Source organism: Populus nigra, chromosome 7 (genome assembly GCF_951802175.1).
Source record: "Populus nigra chromosome 7, ddPopNigr1.1, whole genome shotgun sequence".
Lineage (NCBI taxonomy): Eukaryota > Viridiplantae > Streptophyta > Magnoliopsida > Malpighiales > Salicaceae > Populus > Populus nigra.
Window position 1 is genome coordinate 810,546 of NC_084858.1, and position 20,078 is coordinate 830,623.

Below are 20,078 nucleotides of genomic sequence, written 5' to 3' on the forward strand. Positions count from 1 at the left end.
GTCCTGAAACAAAATCAATTAAATTCTAATACAGAACTCAAAAGCACTGAGTCCTGAAACAAAATCATGAGTCTTGCATCCCAAGATAAGACCTGAGAGATTGGATCCTAACAAAGAATCAATAGTCTTCAGTTAGACAGGATTACAAGACTATTTAGGTCCTAACACAAGACCTGAGAGATTGGATCGCATCAAAGAATCAATGGTCTTCAGTTAGACAGGATTACAAATCCTAACAAAGAGCCAATAGTCTTCAGTTAGACAGGATTACAAGACTCAAGGAATTTGGATGAACGCTTTAACCACGCCCAAGCTATTTCTCAATAAATGCCAGATCACTTTCCTCACGGTCATATAAGCAACAACACAGTTTGATACAGAGGCTTGAATGAGATGACTGGTTACAATAAATCATCAAGAACGATGTCAAAAACCAATCCTTCAAAACCAAATCTATAAGCATCTCCAAGACCAATTGTATTACACCATTTAAAGAATCAATCCCCTATCTATGAAAATCAACTATTAAACACATCTGGTGTATCTTCCATGTCCTTTTAGCTAGGGAAGATGGGATCGAAGAATCACAACATTGCCACAAGCTGTTTCAATGTTGATTGAGAACCGTTCGGCATTATAATATAGACAATCATCAATCACATCTCCGGATCCTCGGCGACTTTGATGTGCTGGAACTTGGCGGTTTGGAGATCTTTTGCTTGCGCAGAAAATGTGTCAGTATTAACATGTGTGGCGATGTATGAAAGTCGTGTGACGCTTGGTTAATAAAACAAAGTTCAGTGTCTGGTTTGGTTTGAAATAAGTTGATATGGATCAACCCAACATCTGTCCTCCTTTATTGCAGCTTCCCATCTCTCGTGGAAGATATTCATTTCAACAGATGACTGTGTCCTAACCTGCACAAGAACCGTGCTTGCTTAGCAAAATGGTTGCAGGTGAGGAAAGTAGATCATGAGCATAGACATTGAGAAGGAGAAACATAAGGTTACAAGATCTATAGTTGGTTAAAAAGGAGAAAAAAGAAGCATACTTCGGGTCTTTTATCAACTTCCTTGGACTTGGATAGCAGTGCCTGCAATATACAAAACATGAACAGTCATTATTCATGGCAAAGAATTATGGGTCACAACAGCAAGTTCAGACAACTCTGTTAAGCTACCGTGTTTTCAGAATAATATTCAAAAGAAAAATTAACTCAGGATCACAATTTAACAGCATGAATGAGTTCATAGGACAACATGAGGGAGAATCCTGGTATGTTCAACATCAGTGCAGCATGTTGAATCAATGATTGTTTTGATATTTTATACATGTAATATTTAACATGAAATGTTAAATAAATGTTATGATGTCTAATTCATGTAACATATATATATATATATATATATATTGTCCCAGCATTAAAACAGCAAAGCATGACACCAGACAAGGCTTTGACCCGTATGAAGGTCTAACTAATGCAGGAGGTAAGTGGCACACCAGTAAAATTGGACAGCATAAGAGTTAGTAACACTAGACCAGCCTTTGCTAATGAGTTCAAGAGCTAATGAGTTCAAGAACAAAGAGAAGAGCAGGAAAGAATAGGCAGTTATAGCAATCCATTCCTACAATTATTCTATCACAAGGAACATAAGAAATACTTACCTCACTTCCATTGAAGACACCAAGGGTTGAAAGACCCAGATGAACTATGTACTCAGCATCAACCACGCCAACATTTTTCGTCCAATCACCCTAAAATAGTAAAAACGTCACTACCATAGCCAAGCAGAGTTTTTATTTTTTCCTGTTGAGAAGCAGCAAAGCCAAGAGAATCACAAATTGAATAGGAATTAAAGAGTTACTCGTGCGCAATAACCGAGTTTTCTATCCAGACCCCATGCGTGGATTAAGTCATTCTGCACAGGTGAAAAGGCAAATTAGATGTAATGAAGCAGCTAAGTACTACCTGACCTGTCAAGCACAAAAGAAAATTGTGATGAATTATACGGCCAAGCCAAGTATGGGGTGTCATTTTAAAGGCTAAGCACTCTGCTCTAACATAATGATTAAGAAACAAAGACCTCCTATTACGATGCATTCAATCTAATTAGCAAGATAAGCTCTTCTTACTGTGACAAAGTGGTCAAGTTTTCAATTTATTGTAGGATGTTAACTACTAAGTTCAAAATTTGGTTAAGTGCCATGACGCAATCTCTGGAAAAGATTCGATCATTCAAAGATTCAATACCTGGATCATGTACCACGTGCATTGCCAAGCTGCCTTTGAGAAGACAGGTGCCATCATTTCCACCCAACTGCATAGAAAGAGAGTATTTTCACCACATTAGCACAGCGTATTTCTAGCAGTTTGATAAGAAAAAAATATTTTTTTTCCAACAGAAAGGTTACTCTTCTGCAAACTACAGAGTTGGTCAACATTTTAGATTTACCCTGTGCATGGAGGTGAAGTGCTGTTGCCATAACACTTTGTGTTGCCTCTGAACTTCAATATTTTCCTGTTGAAAAAATCAGCCTAAAACAGTTAAGCTAGAATTTTTTTTCTATACTATGGCAATCATGCAGTACAACCATAACCACAACACATAACACGGATTTTTTCTATGATCCTAAGGTCCTCTACCCCCCTTAGTTGATAATCATCCCTTTGGATTCATGGTGCACAGAACACAACAGTAACACCATCACAATGTCAAGAAAATAGTCTTTGTTGCTGAAAGCGGAATTCAGAATCATTAGCTCTCAATGATCAAGCTAGCCCAACAGATTACAATGATTCCCTAAACCCTACTGCACCGTGGAATACTTTTCAAAATTGGCATGTTCCTAAACATCGACCTGTTATTTTGAATTCTCATAGACTGAGTAGCATTAGAAGATTGAACGACTGCACCTTTCATAGATATTGCTAACATTTAAAACAATCTCATCAGGGAAAATAACAGCACAGACAGATCAGTGAAGTTTAAAGATGAAGAAGGAGAATACGAAAAAACACTTCACATCTTAAAAGTCTCCTTCATTAGCACAAATCCACAGTATGTGATTGCTGGATAACCTTGAAAAGTAGGTAACTGAAACACAACTGGATAAGTTCAAGAAAATTTTGTGTTTGATTCAACCAGCAATAATTTAGATTCTTAGTAATTTCAACACCAAGTGTGCTTGAAACTCTTGGATATTAACAATCAAAGCTCTTTGCAAACAAAGACGCCAAGTAGAATTTGATTAAAACATTCATATCCAAGCAAACTCCTTTTTTATGCTCTTCATCTGCTCATAAAAAATTGATGGTAACCAATAGCAATACAATGATGATCAGTGTAACCATTTAAATCATCCCAGAAAGGAATTTATGCTAGTTTTCACAAACCTGTGCACGATGGAGTTCCTTATACGAGCAGTAATTTGATGATGAACGGTAGACTTAGAAGGATCAAGTGCTGGCTGCGATACTTCTAGTCCCTCATCCTTGACAATTGACAGATATCTGCAAGAAATTCAACACGTTCGATAATGTTCATGAAATCACACTCCATAAAACCACTTGTAGTCCAATTCAAAAAGAAAAGGAAGACAATAGAAGGACACCCACTTAACCACTTGGTATTAAGATGTTTAACTTGTTTGACCTAAGTAGCAGGGGCATTCAGTAGTGAAAAGACACCTATTTCCATTACTAGAAGAAAATAAGAAGAGCAACAGGAAAAATGCATCTAGCAGAGTTTTCACTGTTTTTAAGAATTTCACTAGATGTGAATATTTTACTCCTGGTATTTTAAAAGGCAGGCACCAAGACCATTAAAGATGGTCATCAAAGTAGTAGTTATAAACAGTAGGGTACTGTTTTTAGGAAATAAAATTAAGACATGGTACCATTTTCATTTCTAAGCATGCTTACCTTCTAGGATTGAAATTCTCAACTCCAAGGTCTTCATCCCAAAGAAATATATAATTGTATTCAGCAACTATATCTGGATGCAGGAAACGCTTGGCAAACCACCTGTGCAATCAAAGTAATTGTTCATCTAAGGATGGATGTTATGAGATGGCATGGACCATGCATAAATAAACACATGCACATCAACATGAACTAATGCATGGAAGCAAAAATTCAATCCTGGGATGCATGTAAGCAGATATGTGCCAGTCTCTGTGCACATGACCAATTCCATTTGTGATTCAAGGCAACATCAACTTGGGATGAATCAAGCTCACCATTTTGTTTGATTTACTGCAGACACATGGATGGCACTGTTGCTCCATGATAAATCCCTCCATTCATCCACAACACCATCATAATGAAAAAGCATCACAACAAAATCACTTAAAGGGAACTGCAGGAGAAAGACAAATATTTGCACAAATGAGCACAAAAAATTTATGAAGCCAATAATATATCAAGATTGAAAGTCACCTTTTCAACAATTTGGTTCACTATTGCCTTTTGCTTTATCCCAACTGCAATTGCTAACAAGCTCATTGAAGGTGGTGGATTGTCCTGGCAAAAATTAAAGCCACATTTAATAAGGACAAAAGATAAGATTTTCCAACAGGGATACAAGAAACCATATGTGAACGTTGATTGTCTAGTTCTGCCTACTAGAAGAAAATACTCATTTCAATTTTAGATCTCAACAAACTTTACAAGTTAGTCAAAGACTACTTTTCCGAGTCAGTTTAACGAGGACCATGTTCTCACATTTGGATGCCCTATTTACTCAAGTTCATGTTCCAGATGTAGTCTGGAAGATCAGACCAACCATAAAAACAAAACATAATCAACTAAGTTTTGAGCTAGTATAAGTAAACACTGTGCATGTTGATTGTTCTTGCAGTGTCCTAATAAAACTTGGAGTAGTTCATGATATCATATCCCTGGCCTATGATGCAATGCAATATCTTCAATGTCCACCAAATCACACTTCTCATGTAGAGGAACAATACCCATGGCCCTTCAGAGTAATGCAATTCAAAATAGAATGAACTAGAAAACAATGATATAAATGACGAGCAGAACATGAAGACTAACTCATGAATATGAGGTTCCTTGCACCCACTAACAAATCTGATGAACCTAACGATGGGTTTCTGTGCACCCACTAACAAATCTGATGAACATGAGGTTCCTTCTCACATATATTGAGCATCTGAATGGAATTCACTTACATTTTTCAAAGAAGAACCCCATAAAGGCCGCATTTTATAGTTAGATTTTTTGGTCACTATTCCTTGAGGCAATGCCTCACTTCCAGATGGCCTGCAATGATCCTAAGCAGAAAAATGATAGAAATCAGAGAGAAATCCAAGTCACTGGTGAGCCACTTTAAAGTGTCTTTTCATTTTAAACTTTTCTAAAAGGGACAAACCTTGCATATGTCAGATGTCTGCATCGCCTCAATCACTCCCCATGCAGTTATTCTCTGCATGGATAGAAAATCATCTTGTAGGTAAGTTTTTAAATCATCTAAAAATTTGAAGTCCCGTTTGAAACAAACTAAGGCCAGACTAGATAAAATTTCAATCACTTGGATCTTTATGTCTAGAACAGCTTGATAGTCTACAACTAGAGCAGACACAATTTTAGTCTACAACAGGCACATGCAAGCTACCGTAACTCCATTTTAAGGTTGCAGTTCAAGCCTAGATTTCCCAATTCAAAACTCACATATCCCAGGTGCTTTCAATTTACATAGAGGCAATAGTTCTAAGCCTCTTGCCGGTAACTTTCATACTAAAAAAAAAACTACACAAGAATTGATAAGATACCAGAAAATACCCCTTGCTTTTTAAAAAAAAAACTACACAAGAATTGATAAGATACCAGAAAATACCCCTTGCTTTTAATTTCTAGTATTTCAGTTCTTTCCAGTGTTTCTAACTTCATTATGTAATTTTATCTCTTCATTTATAGGACAGTCTGTCATATGACAATTGACTGTTTTAACCAAAAGTACTCAATTTCAGCTTCTAATCAGAATCGATTGAGTCAGTACTAAGTGACACACTATTTGGGACAAAACAATGGTAGAAACTCAGAAGAAATGGTACCTTAAATTTTCAAAACAAAGCTAACATAAAAATCTTTCATCTATTTGTAAATAAACCTCATTCAAGATCTTCCCTAGAATATTAAAATCCTCTTAAAAGAACATACGCCATCATGTCACGATTAAAAAAAAATTGCAAATCTACAGATTAAACAAGGCCTATGATATTGTTTTATGCAAAAGTAAATTTTAACAAAACACCACCATAACATACACTTACTTCTTTGTATTGCTTCCCAAAAAATGCAGAACCAACAAAGTAAACACTACATATCAAAGAAAGTGCAATTAAGAGACTGCAGAGGTATGATCCCCTCTTGGGATCCGATGGTGCAGAAGCCTGAAAAGATAATGGAACATGGAAACATGAAAAGTTATAATCTCATCTTGTTTCATAGAAGCACTGCCGTAAGTGGCTATGCAAAGGAAAAAAGGTGCATTAAACCGAGGTTATGTTGATGAAAAAGAAGTCTTATAATTATAAGCATTCTTCCAGATATGTTTGATGTGACAGCATTATACTTTCTGGAGGATAGTCCATCAACACAAACTCAAAATTCACTGGGTCTGCTTTAATATAATGATGCAAGACCGTTAAAAATCACATTGAGGTTTGGGTGACCTCCATATCTCTCTTAGTATTTGGTCATGGCCAGGAAAAAAAGCAAAAGAAAAAAAAAGTCTCCTTAACACCCAGAAAATCAAGAACTTAAGAAAGCAGTCATCAAGTCACCAACTCCCAAAAATGAAAATATAACCAAGCAATTCACATGCAGAAAAATAAAAATGAAATGAAAATATATATTTTTTCAAAATTATTTGAAATTGTCTCGTAATCAATCATAGAACAAGTTTAGAGAATTGAACACGTAACTCTTTGAACAAGTTTTGTACCATGTCCAATCACTAAAACAAACGTCTCAATTCAAGCACCAAGGCAATTTGCAAACAATGACCCCTTTTTCTTTTCTTTCTTATATAATAGACAAAAACCTCTTTGGTCAAATCTAACGTGAAGAAAACCAAAAAAGATTATTTCTTGCATAAGCAATAGAAATTCTAACTTGAAATATCTTCCACTCAACCCTCTGATATAAAAGAAAGAGAGAAAAGTAACCCTGTAAGAAGTTCACTTTCACTTCACAAATAACAAACCTGTAAGACCAAAAAATTTCAATTTTCTCCGCGTCTCCTCCTTTTTCTCAGCAACCAAACAGAAGGTCAAAGAAAACATGTCCTAATTTCCAAACAAGATGTCATCCATTTCCTATCCCTCTTTCATTATAATAAAATAAAATAAGAACCAAAATTGGCTGCAAACCCATTGAGTAACATCAGTGTCCAATATAAAAGTCAATATAATCAATACTAAGTGACACTACTTGTCACGAAACAATCGATAGAAACATACTGTGGTTCAGGTGACCTCAGAAATCTTTCATGCTATTTTTCCACGGCCAAAAAAGAAAAAGAAAAAAGAAGAGAAAAGAAAATAAAAGGTAGCCTTAATACCCAAACAATCAACAATTAACGGAACCAGAAAGCTATCATCAAGCCATAGACTACCGAAATACGAAAATATTAGCAAAGGAATGCACTGTTAGAAAAATAAAAATCATATCTTGAACTGATATCAAGTAAAATGGTCAGCTAGTGAAGCATATCACGGACAACTTCATCTTGTCATCCAAGAACTTAAATAACAGAGTAGAAAACGACTGCTCTAAAGCTCGAAATCCATAGTCTGGTTTCTAAACTTTAAGCCCATAATCTAAGAATAGCAGTATCATCGTTGTGATTATTCCATCAACTAGAAAACTGAATAGCTAGAGACCAGTCTTTTTGTCAAAATTTGAAATTGGCATACAAGTCAGTTACGATACAAAGTTTAGACAACTGAGTATATAAACATTTTAAAGTTCTTCATGAGATTACAATTCCTATGGGATAACAGTTCGAATCCAACCATCCCCCACCCACGAAAGGAAGAAAACTAGAGGGACAGAGAGAATTGCAAGCAAAACCTCTCAATTACAGCTACAAGAAAAGGTCTTTGTTTTATTACCACTTGACCTTTAAAAAATTTGAACTTGGAAGTTCAATTTGGATTTACATGGACAATAAAAATTTGAGGCTTTTTCCAAGGGATCTTGTAATAAAAAACAAAAAAAAAACCATAAAAATACAAGAATTTCAACTTTCTCAGCAACCAAACACAGAAGGGACAAAAAGTCATACTTTCCCAGTTATCCCTTTCTAATTAAGATAAAGTAAAACAAAAGCAACCATCATCAACTATGAAAACACCAACACACACACACACGTAGAGAGAGAGAGGGAGAGAGAGAGAGAGAGGGAGAGAGAGAGAGAGAGAGAGAGAGAGAGTTACAACTAGTCAAGTTCACAACCAGTTCCCAAAATTTAAACAAAAAGAAACGGAAGAAATCATCCGAAACCCACCAAACTCTGCGTGTGTGCATGAGGGATAGAAAGAGCTTACACAACTAAGAGTCTTCATTTTAATGGAACAAAAGAGCAGCAGCAGGAGAGACCCCAAAAGATGGAAAAAAGGAGACCCTTTTCTGATTTATTTTATAAACTAAGAAGAAAAAAGAAAAAGAAGCCCTGTGTAGTTGGATAAAGCAAAGAATATCTCTCTCAAAGACAGGAGAGAAAGTTGACGAGGGAAAGTAATGCTAAAAGGGTTACTACCGCAACAACTAAACCCCATCAAACACACACCCACTTTGTCAAACTCCCCTTCACAACCGCCACCGTGTCTGAGAAGCCTAAAGCAGCCTCCCTTTCAAGAGGAGACGAGAGAGAGATAGGATTCCATCCAATGACCAGCGAATAAAGTTTGGATTTTTGTGTTCGTGTTTATAGTATAATAGAGATTGTGGGGCTATTTTTAGTGCCTAAAAACACAAACATGCAAGAGAGAATGTAGGGGGGAGTGGTGGGGAAGCGTGCGTTATTGGAGTTTAATGTTAAGGATAGTTTCGATTTAGTCCTTTAATTCTGAATTTAGTCTCAATGTGGTCCTTGGAGTTTTTTAAGTGCCACAAACACAAGCATGCAAGATAGAGTGAGGGGAATGCTGGGGAAGCGTGCGTTTTTATTGTAAATCTACTTTAAGGGTAGTTTCGATTTAGAGCGTGTTTGGTAGTGTGGTTGCGGGTGCTTTTCAAATAGCTTTTCATACCGAAATGCATGTCATTGATGTTTTTTTATTTTAAAAAAATTACTTTTGACATCAGCACATCAAAATAATCCAAAAAGTACAAACCGCACTCAATTTTAGCAAAAAAAAAAATTTAATTTTAATAAAACACAGTTACAAACGCAATGCCAAACGGTGTCTTAGTCCTTCAATTTTGAATTTAGTCTCGATGTCGTCCTTGGTGTTTTTTTTTTTTTTACTTAGGGTATCCGGGCCAGTTTGCGCGCACCACGACTATTCCCCACGGCCCACTGGACATCCTACAAGCCTAGGAGCAGGTAAGGCACCGCGGGGGTGACAGGCGTGCACATAGAGGGTCGAACCCGGGATAAGGGCGGAACAAGTCACACGGTTGACCACAACAACTAGACCCTCAAGTGCCCTTGGTGTTTTTCTTAAGTGTCAAAATACAATCATGCAAAGAGAGAATGCAAGGGGGGTAGTGGGCGTGCTTTATGGTAGTGGAAATCCATTTTAAGCATAGTTTTGATTTAGTCCTTCAGTTTAAATTTAGTATCAATATGGTCCTCCAATTATTCATTTTTTAACTCAATCCCTAGAGTGTAATATAAATTTGTATTGGGTGTTCTTTTTAAAAATCTTACTTCTTATTTCTTTTTCCAAAAAACAACATTACTCATGTTAAAAGGAATTGATGATGGGATTCAATTGAAGAATGTCTACTACTTTGGAGACTCAATTAAGATAATTGATGAGAATTGGTAGATGGTTAGCTTAGGTTACCCCATTTAGACATACATGTGATGGGGCTAGTTATTTGGTTTATTTTTGTGTTTTAAAATTATTTTTGAAAAAATTTAATTTTTTTTTTGTTTCAAATTAATATATCTTTTAATGTTTTTAGATCATTTTAATGCACTGATATCAAAAATAATTTATAAAAAATAAAAAAATATATTATTTTAATATATTTATGAGTGAAAAATACTTTAAAAAGCAATCACAATCATACTTTCAAACACGCTCTTTTGAATTTTCTAGCTTGGCTAATTTTTTTGAACATATAAATAAAATTTATGGTAATAAGTTATAATTAGTTGCATTTTATAGTTTGGTTTTATTAATTAATATGAGATCTTATTTTTTTTTTAGTTTTGATGTGGATGGCTAGGAAATATAAACTTTAAATTTTAATTTAGAACATGGTCCAAGGAGGAAAAAAAAGGCTTGGAATCATGAAATAGATATTTATCATGCTTTTTAAAAATATAATTATTATTAGTTCATAGAGGAAGTCCAAGAACATGATTTATAAGTCTTTTAGAATTCTTTTTTTATATATAATTTTTTATCTGGAAATTATGATTTTTTAGGAAAAAAATTAGATGAATTTTTTAAAAAACTCATTTTGGATTATTTTTTTTGTATGAAAAATACAAAATTTCCCAACCAAGAACCAATTCTCAATATAGTCCTCAAATTATTGATTTTAGCAATTGGATGAACTAAAAAAAAAAAAAGAAGCCTATGTAGTTGGATAAAGCAAAGAATATCTCAATGAAAGAAAGTTGATGAGAGAAGTAATGCTAAAAAAAAGAGGCAAAACGACAACCGCCAAAAACAAACTACTCTCCCTTCCAGAAACGGCACCGTATTTAAGAAGCCAAAGCAAACTAACTTAACAGACAAGAGTTTGGAGAAGTGACAAAGACCGATTTTTTTATTTATTATTTTGCTCCCAGTTTTTCTTTATTTATTTTATTTTATTTACATTTTCCTAATTTTTATTGTAATATAGTCCTCAAATTATTAACTTTCTCGATTAGGTTTCTTTTGTATCGTACGTTTCTCAATTGGATCTCCTGTTTAAAGTCTTCCTTCCTTTTCTTTCTAATGTAAAACGCCAAATTTTGCTCGAGGCAGGGCAGTGATTTTAAAGGGGTGTTTGGCGCAACTTTTATTTTTTTAGATGATTATTTGAAAAGTAATTTGGCTTAAAAAAATATTAATTGATGGTTTTTTTATTCTTTAAAACTCTAATTTTAATTATTTATCATTAACCCAGTTATTTATTTACATTTTTTTTCAAGATTTTTTTTTCAATTTGATCCTTCAATATTGGATTGATTGAAATTTAAGTTTTATAATTTGTTTTGATTTGCTTTCTATAAAGTTATCATAGTCCAATGACCCGAATTGTAGTTTTGACAAATTAATCCAAGTTAACTCGAGTTGTATGTTTTGTAGTCTCCTTTTTTACTAGATTTTTTTTTCAATTTCATGCTTCAACATTGGTTTAATTGAGAATTGAGTTTTATATTTGATTTTGATTTGCTTTGTATAGGGTTATCTTGATCTCATGATCCGAGCCGTAAATTTGATAGGTTAACCCAGATTGACTCGAGTCTATTCAATATGTTTTTGTTTTAATATTTTTTTTTTTAAAAAACATGTTATTTAAATTTTTTTAATTAAACTACGCTTTTAATAATTTTAGAGTTATCTTTAGATTTGTCAAGTTAATCGGGTTATATTTAATCAATTTTTATACTTTTTATTTTTTTTTCCTAGAAAACATATTAGTAAAATCTAAATATTTTTTTTTTATATTAAAAAGTTAATTTGATTTGCGAGTAAAATTACTTTTTTTCTTTTCATTTCACATGAGAGCATATTTGAGTAAATCTGGAGTTAAAAAGGACGAGGGGCTGCGAAGGAGGGTATTTGGTCATACACGTAACCGAACCCTTCACTTGGACAGACAGGTAATCTGCTTGGAAACAGAGAAGGCGTAGGATAAGAAATGTGCGCACGATATATAAATGTGTCCTCATTACCTCCCTGCGCAAATTAGGGCTGGTCACTTGCCAAAAACGTTTTCCAGAATTGTAGTTTCACGCCACAATTGATTGGTACCCTCCTTCTCCTCTTTAATTTTCTTATGTGATTTTTGAAATGAAACACGAAACCCATATTTGTTTTAGTGTTGTTGAAAATGGGAAGTGTTCAAGTTTGAGAATTCATTGCTAATATGATTGGATTTTGTTGTATTGTATTGTGCTGCACATGTCTGTATTGCATTTTTCTTGCAGTGTAGAAGGGAGATTGAAAGGTGGAATGGAATGATGGAGTGATTTGGTGAATTGGGTAGTTGATGTTTTTTATTCATATTGGGTTAAATGTTGTGTAAATGCTTGTTGTGTAACATAGGGAGTGAAGAGGAGAAAAATGGAGATGGAACCTTTTAATGCATTCATTTTCTAGGTTGGAACATCTTGAAATTAGTGTTTTTTGTTAGGTGATGTGGAAAAATGGGAATCATTTTGTTTGCATGTGGAGTAAATAATTCTTGTACTTGAGATGGCTGTGATGCTGAGGAAAGGAGAAAGAGAAAATGGCTGAAATCTCTGAACTTGGAAATAGGCATCCAGTGTTGAGCACTGTGGAAGGTTGGGAATTTAGAGTGAATATGAGTGGATCTTCTTCCCTAGCTATGACCTTGTCAAGTTTACAAGTTGCACCATATTCTATTTTCATCATTGGATGGGATAAAACATTTTCTTGCTTTTCAATGCCTGAAAGGGGCAGGTTTACTTGTCCAGTTCTTACATCATTTTTATGGATGCCCCAGAATTTGAATGTAGAACATGAGAATATTGTAATTTTAGTTTTCATCAGTTTGCCTTTGTGCTTGCAGCCTTGTGTTGGCACATGTATATTGTTGCTTTCTATACTGTAGTGTTTATTTGCACATCGGAATTGAATTGGTTGTTTATATTTTTGGCATATTGGATGCAGGCCCTTAAGCTGATCTTTCATAGGTTAATGAGAAAATATGATGTCTGAAGAGGCTGGCCAAATGTTGGTTGTTTATGATGATCCATCTGACCAGCGATCTTTGTCGTTGGATGATACAAGCAGCGCAGAGGAATCGCCTGATGAAACCAGACTATCACTAGAAACACCTAATGATGCAATTCCATATATTGGACAAAGATTTGCTACTCATGATGAAGGTTATGAATTTTACAGTGAATTTGCAAAAAGATGTGGATTCTCAATCCGTCGTCACCGCACAGAAGGCAAAGATGGGGTTGGAAAAGGGCTAACAAGACGTTATTTTGTCTGCCACCGTGCTGGAAACACCCCTGTCAAAACCTCAAACGAAAATAAACCTCAAAGGAATAGAAAATCGTCTCGATGTGGGTGTCAAGCATACATGAGGATTAGCAAGGTCACAGAGTTAGGAGCACCAGAATGGCGTGTCACAGGATTTGATAATCACCATAATCATGAACTTCTAGAACCGAATCAAGTTCGGTTCCTTCCTGCATATCGGACCATATCAGATACGGACAAGAGCAGAATCCTCATGTTTGCCAAAACAGGAATTTCAGTGCAGCAAATGATGAGACTCATGGAGCTTGAAAAATGTGTAGAGCCAGGATATTTGCCCTTCACTGAAAAGGATGTGAGGAACTTGCTTCAGTCATTTAGAAAACTGGATCCAGAGGATGAGAGCGTAGACTTATTAAGAATGTGCAGAAATATAAAGGAGAAGGACCCCAACTTTAAATTTGAATACACACTCGATTCTGACAACAGGTTAGAGAACATTGCTTGGTCATATGCGTCATCAGTCCAATCATATGAGATCTTTGGTGATGCAGTGGTATTTGATACAACACATCGCTTAACTGCATTTGACTTGCCTCTCGGCATATGGGTTGGAATGAACAACTATGGTATGCCTTGCTTCTTCGGATGTGTGATTTCACGAGAGGAAAATTTGAGGTCGCTGTCATGGGCATTAAAGGTAATAGAGTAAAAATAATCTCTCTTGTCGATTAATTACCCATATCACCTTGTATTGCACATGTAGTACCTTTAAGTTTACTTTGACCAGTCCATTAATTGCCCCTCTCCTTTTCATATTCACGGGTGCAAAAAGAATGGGGAGGCAGAGGAATATAGATTCTAAATAGCAATACTAGTTGGATGTTTGGCAAGGGATAGTTGATGAGGCATTTGAAATAACTGGCCAATGAGGTTATTGTAGCATTCACAAATACAGATTGAGCACATAAATTAAGGTTCTATTTTCTTACCCTTTTGACTCATTTTTGAATGTTAGGGGTATGCCAGACATTCACTAACACATGCTCGTCAGATTTTCCAGTAAACTCAGTTGAGCTTCTTGATATGTGTCATTTGCCAACTAGTCAGGTCTCTGCAATTATATCTTCCCTGAATGATATAACTATGGCTTCACTATTGTCAATGATTCGTGGTCACGCACACACAATCACAGGCACACGTGCTCTTTCTCAAAGAGCTTTTTTTGGGTCCCAAATTAACATTTTTTGTTTCTGTAATCTTTATGTCAAAAGGCATTCTTAGGATTCATGAATGGAAAGGCCCCACAAACAATATTAACTGACCAGAATATGTGCCTGAAAGACGCAATAGCTAAGGAGATGCCTTCAACGAAACATGCACTTTGCATATGGATGATTGTGGCGAAGTTTCCATCCTGGTTTAATGCTGTTTTGGGGGAACGTTATAATGAGTGGAAAGCAGAGTTCTATCGACTCTATAATTTGGAGTCAATTGAGGACTTTGAACAGGGTTGGAGGGACATGGTCAATATTTTTGGGCTGCATACAAACAGGCACGTTGCCAACTTGCATGCCTTACGCAATCTTTGGGCTCTTCCATACTTGAGAAGCCATTTCTTCGCGGGAATGACTGCAGCTGGTCATTCAAAATCAATTAACTCTTTCATCCAAAGGTTTCTGAGTGCTCAAACTCGGCTTGCACACTTTGTGGAACAGGTATGTTACAAGTTACATGCCTGATTCAATATGCTATGTTTTGGCCCTTGGACTGTTCTTACTTGAGGCAGAATACACATGTGTGATCTAATATCTTCACACATCAGATTTAATTTATATTTTTTGCTATATCAGGACATGAGGAATGATTTGTACCTATAGACATCCTAAAAAGCAAACTATTATTATAATTACAAAAGGGCTCCTTTATCTTTCTAAAGAGTTTTTGTGGAACAATCCAGTGCTGTGATTTGATCTATCATTTATCCAAGTAGATGACATGCCCGATTCTATGATAGGTTTTTTTAACTGTTGGAATCAGCCACCTTGTCAATTTGTTTTCCAATTTTAACACAATATCATGATCATTTCTTACACTCGATAAATCAATGGAATCATACAGTTAGTCCAGCTGGGCTGGGTTGGTCTTCCATCTTAGAAATTCAAAACTTACAATCTTCATAATCATGTGCTATTGAAGCTGTTTAACTTGTGAATCTACACTTACTTGGATATTGATCTTTCTTGCCAAAAATGATGGTTTCTATATGTACTTAGAATTTCCCTTGATTTCCTGTTGGTTTAGAAACTCCACTTTGTGATTCCAGTTATTGTTTATGATACATCGGAACTTTCTGCCACTAGAACCAATGGTGCAGCAGAAATCCCATAGTTTGTGGGAAAACTTTTCCATGTTCTTGACTCATCTCTGCACAAGCAGGTTGCTGTAGCTGTAGATTTTAAAGATCAAGCGGCTGAACAGCAAACAATGCAGCAGAATCTGCAAAACATAAGTTTAAAAACTGGGGCACCTATGGAATCCCATGCAGCCACAGTCCTTACTCCTTATGCCTTCTCGAAGCTCCAAGAACAACTTGTTTTGGCTGCCCACTACGCATCATTCCAGATGGAGGATGGTTTTCATGTGAGACACCACACCAAACGTGAGGGAGGCCGGATAGTATATTGGGTTCCTAGGGAAGGAATTATTAGTTGCAGCTGCAATCAGTTTGAGTTCTCTGGAATTCTTTGTCGACATGCCCTTCGAGTTCTTTCCACAGGAAACTGTTTTCAGATCCCAGAAAGGTACCTTCCTTTGCGTTGGCGTCGGATTAACACATCTAGTGCAAAGCTTCTTCACAGTTCCAATGATCATGGTGAAAGAATTCAGCTATTGCAGAACATGGTATCAAGTCTCATAACTGAATCTGCCAAGTCGAAAGAGAGACTGGATATTGCAACCGAGCAAGTTTCTATTCTTTTATCTCGCATCAGAGATCAACCAGTTCCATCACAAGGTATACGAGATTTTACCTCCATTCACAGAAAACTTTAGCCCTACCTCGTATACTCAGCAGTGACTGAATTCTTGTGGATAGCCGAGGGAAGCACACCTTTTTATCAAAGAAAGCGAGTTTGCTGAATCTGTAAATGCATGCTCTTGCTTGTGGTTTGAAATTCTGCGTGAAAATCCTTCTGCTCTCGATTCATGCAGATAAGGACTGCACATGGTTTGTATTTCCCTGACAGCCTTCTGCTCGGCTTTTATTGTGGGGCAGAAGTTTCTTGAGGGTTCTGTAATGTTCAAATATATATAGAAAAAAATAGATATTGATGTATGATCGTGTTCTTGTTTAAAGCAGATTCATGTTCTTTTCACAAGGGAAATTCTTCCAACCAGATAAAATAACTCCTAAATCCAAGTGAGCAATTGATTATCATTAATCTCTTATTTCAACAATAAGGCTGTGCAATTATGCTTGGTTCTAGGTTACAAGGAGTTCAAAACTTAGCTGGGAGTGGTATTTGAGATTTGTGATGTAGATAATTTTTAAAATATATTTTTTTTAATTTTTAATATTAGGACATGAAAACTATAAAAAATATTAATTTAATATTAAAAAAAACACTTTTTAAAATATATAAAATCAGAAACAAAAGCTTCTCCGAACACTTTTATTATAACATAAACGTGTTTGATAATGGTGTTTAGCTGGAATGATGAAAATAGAAATATGAAATAAATATATTTTTTAAATCATTTTAGATTAATTTTTTCTATTTTAAAATACAAAGGTTATGTTCTCTATTTTACCATTTTAAAATGAGATTAAAATGAGTTTTTTTTATCATTTTAAAATAAAAAAATATGTCCATTTTGAGATAGTAACTAAATGATGATTTGTGGTATGATTTTTACAAATTAATAATTAGATACTTAAAATTTGAATGTTAAGGTATTGATTATCCTTCAATCCAAAGGTTAATATTCCGTTAATTTTAACTTTCCATGTCTTCTATTGGATCTACTTTTAGAAAATAAAAACAAATATAAAAGACAAAATACAAAAATAATTAAGTTATTAATTTTTATTTTATAACTAGCTATAAATGCAATTAGATTTTTTAAACTATAGGGACTAAGTTATAATTAACTCTCTAAGCTGTAACGACTGGCTCTTCTGTCCCTGGAGTTTCATTTTGCCGCTGTTCTGGCTCAGTTTCCCAACCAGAGAAGGAGGACGAAGCTATCACCCTTGCAACTGCAGATCACCTGAAAACGGTGCGTTTCTTACCAAACCATCAACTTTACAGACTGTTAATCTATCATGGGTTTATCTTGATCTGGGTTTTCTTTCATTTCTTGACGGATTTTCTCTTTCTTTGTAACTGTAATTTTTTTTTTCCTGGTGATGGGGTTGGTCTTGCTGGATATGGAGTCCCATGTTTTGAAGATTTCTTTTGATGGGAGTTTTCTTGAATTCAATCATTTACAGACCATTTGTAATCAATTTTCTAATGTAATTAAATTCAATGATAATGTTTAAAAATGATTCCAAACATGAGATTTCATTAGAACTTCCGAATTGAATTCAATTAAGAGGGTTCAAAAGATATTTCTTTTTTAAGGGTAGATACTAGTTTATTAATCATGTTAAAGCATGTCTTGTGGGATTAGGGTTTGAAGCTTCATCCGATAGTGGAGAGGATGGAGTGCAAGTGGGACTTTTAACTGTTTATCACTTGGGATGAATGCTGTGCTGTTTTCTTTTCCTTCCCTCTTAAAGACTGGTGCTTTAATCCTCAAGAAATTTTAAAATGCTCAAGCTGTAAATGGTTACAGCGTAGGAGAGAAAGACATAAGGAGATAAAATCAGGCGAAAGGGAATTAAAACAATATATCTTTTCTCTCGTCGTTGTATCTCTCTGACTCTCTCCTATGCTGTAAAAAATGGTAGTTACCATATAATTTTCCTTTAATCCTGTTTGCTTCACACCTGAGAATATCTGAACTGAACCCTAGCCAAGGAACTGGAATGGCACCTCTAATTAAAGTCAGTAATCCTTGTCATTATTTTGGTTTCTTAGTTGGTTTCGTTTGGTCTCTGCAGTTTGTGCATTGCGGTGGTGGTCTGTTATGTCTCCTGTTGTTAGTTGAAGTTCTTTTGTTCTTGGTTACTTGTCTGTTCTTGGATTCCTCTGTTTTTTTTTTTGTTTTTTTTTAATAACCTTGTCTGCTTTGAGTTTTCTTTCTCCTTGGTTGCTTGCCATCTGCTCCCAAGGTGTTTAATGAGTTTTCATTGGCTTATAAAGAATGAGTAAAAATAATAAAATTAATTCCATGGTAAAAGTGCATGTAGCAAGGATTTTATGAATTTCAGGTGATGTTTCAATCTGTTCACCAACATTCATGTCCCTATTTAACTTTTTTTTCCCTTCAATTTCCATGTCTGCATGAGACTAAAAAATGGCTTTTATGTGTTTTGCAGGTGAAAGTGCTTGAATTATTTGCAGGAAAATGCATCCTCCTTTGACATTACATAGGCACCCGATGTGTGCTGAAGTGAGTTTGCTTCCTTCATATGTAATGATATATCGCCTGAACTAGTTTTAGTTGATGTGAATTGGAATTCCTTATTTCTCTAGTGTAGATGAACAGCAGTTAAACAGCTATTTCCCTCTTTCCATTGAAGTAGGGAGGGCGTCTCTTGCTCATATCCTTGGATGGAAATTTTTTTTCCCATGTGTTTGTTGATGTGTGGTGGAGTGAAGATCAGTTGGGAAATGATTGCGTCTCTCCACCATAGTAACATGCATCATCTTTTGATGCTTCTAGTTGCAACTTGCTTGTGGAAGATGAAAGGCCACCATAAGGATAGAGCAGAATGCTAACGAGGACTTGTACAACAAAACTTAAAACTAGTTGGTATCTATGGCTAGTAAAGAAAAAGGGTGGGTATAAGATTGTAGCCATGATATGTTAAGAATAAGGTGACCATTTCTTTCAATGCAGATGTTTGGGAAGAGAAATCAGCATAACATCATGTCTATGGTGTGCTATTTTCTGGAATGAACTTGTGATCTTAACTTTTTGCTGAACCAGGCGACAAAAATATTTTGCAGATTATTGAGCAGTTTCAAAAGTGTCATTTGGACCATCCTATTGCTAAGTTCTTTGGTGAATGCACAGAACTCAAAATAAAACTTGATCGCTGTTTTCGGGAGGAAGTGAGTTAGCATTATGTTTGTCCTTTTTTTTCCTGGCTAAAATACCATTTTGATCTGGCAGTAAATCCTTAAGCTTTTTTCTCAGAAAGCCGTGAAGCGTAAGGCGAATTTTGAACAAAGCAAGAAACTTAAGGAAAGGCTTCAAGCATTAAGGAAGGAAGCTGCTGAGGGAAGTCCTGAGAAGAGCAACTTTGTGTAAGCGTAATTATTAACTGGAAGATGAAATTTTGTCCGCTGGCTGCAACATGAATATAATGCATAAAGTGATTTAGTGTATGACTGGACACATGCATTGAACAATACATATATCACTGCAAGATGGTGAAAGAATTCAGATGATCCATGGTATATTGTGGGCAATATAATGTCATATTTCTTCATTCAGCCTGGCACTTTCAAGAATGATTTAAGATGACAATATGCGATTTCAGGTTGTTACTCCACGTTCTTATTTTATGTGCTGTGGTCCCATCGCATATC

General features: G+C 35.4%; 3 protein-coding genes across 5 annotated transcripts; 2 read left to right on the forward strand and 1 right to left on the reverse strand.

Moving 5' to 3' along the window:
• Positions 1-284: 284 nt before the first annotated feature.
• LOC133699853 (uncharacterized) lies at positions 285-9,005 on the reverse strand. 2 transcript variants are annotated; one of them, XM_062123346.1, is made up of 14 exons: positions 8,572-9,005; positions 6,292-6,411; positions 5,391-5,444; positions 5,191-5,292; positions 4,439-4,522; positions 4,240-4,358; positions 3,923-4,024; positions 3,395-3,511; positions 2,454-2,519; positions 2,252-2,318; positions 1,866-1,919; positions 1,666-1,755; positions 1,052-1,093; positions 285-917 (listed from the first exon to the last, which is right to left on the reverse strand). In XM_062123346.1, exons 1-14 carry the CDS (start codon positions 8,587-8,589, stop codon positions 798-800), a joined length of 1,155 nt encoding a protein of 384 aa, XP_061979330.1. In that variant the 5' UTR covers positions 8,590-9,005; the 3' UTR covers positions 285-797. The 2 variants fall into 2 exon arrangements, with proteins under 2 accessions (XP_061979330.1, XP_061979331.1); XM_062123347.1 differs by lacking the exon at positions 8,572-9,005 and adding an exon at positions 7,227-8,409.
• Positions 9,006-12,004: 2,999 nt separating this feature from the next.
• LOC133699620 (protein FAR1-RELATED SEQUENCE 11) lies at positions 12,005-16,708 on the forward strand. 2 transcript variants are annotated; one of them, XM_062122939.1, is made up of 4 exons: positions 12,005-12,167; positions 13,054-14,071; positions 14,646-15,089; positions 15,811-16,708. In XM_062122939.1, exons 2-4 carry the CDS (start codon positions 13,091-13,093, stop codon positions 16,423-16,425), a joined length of 2,040 nt encoding a protein of 679 aa, XP_061978923.1. In that variant the 5' UTR covers positions 12,005-12,167; positions 13,054-13,090; the 3' UTR covers positions 16,426-16,708. The 2 variants fall into 2 exon arrangements, with proteins under 2 accessions (XP_061978923.1, XP_061978924.1); XM_062122940.1 differs by lacking the exon at positions 12,005-12,167 and adding an exon at positions 12,187-12,704.
• Positions 16,709-17,503: 795 nt separating this feature from the next.
• Positions 17,504-19,978, forward strand: LOC133698403 (uncharacterized). The gene is made up of 4 exons (XM_062121308.1): positions 17,504-17,652; positions 18,860-18,933; positions 19,494-19,598; positions 19,684-19,978. The coding sequence occupies exons 2-4, from the start codon at positions 18,889-18,891 to the stop codon at positions 19,795-19,797; spliced, it is 264 nt and encodes an 87-aa protein (XP_061977292.1). The 5' UTR covers positions 17,504-17,652; positions 18,860-18,888; the 3' UTR covers positions 19,798-19,978.
• The last annotated feature ends 100 nt before the right edge of the window (positions 19,979-20,078 follow it).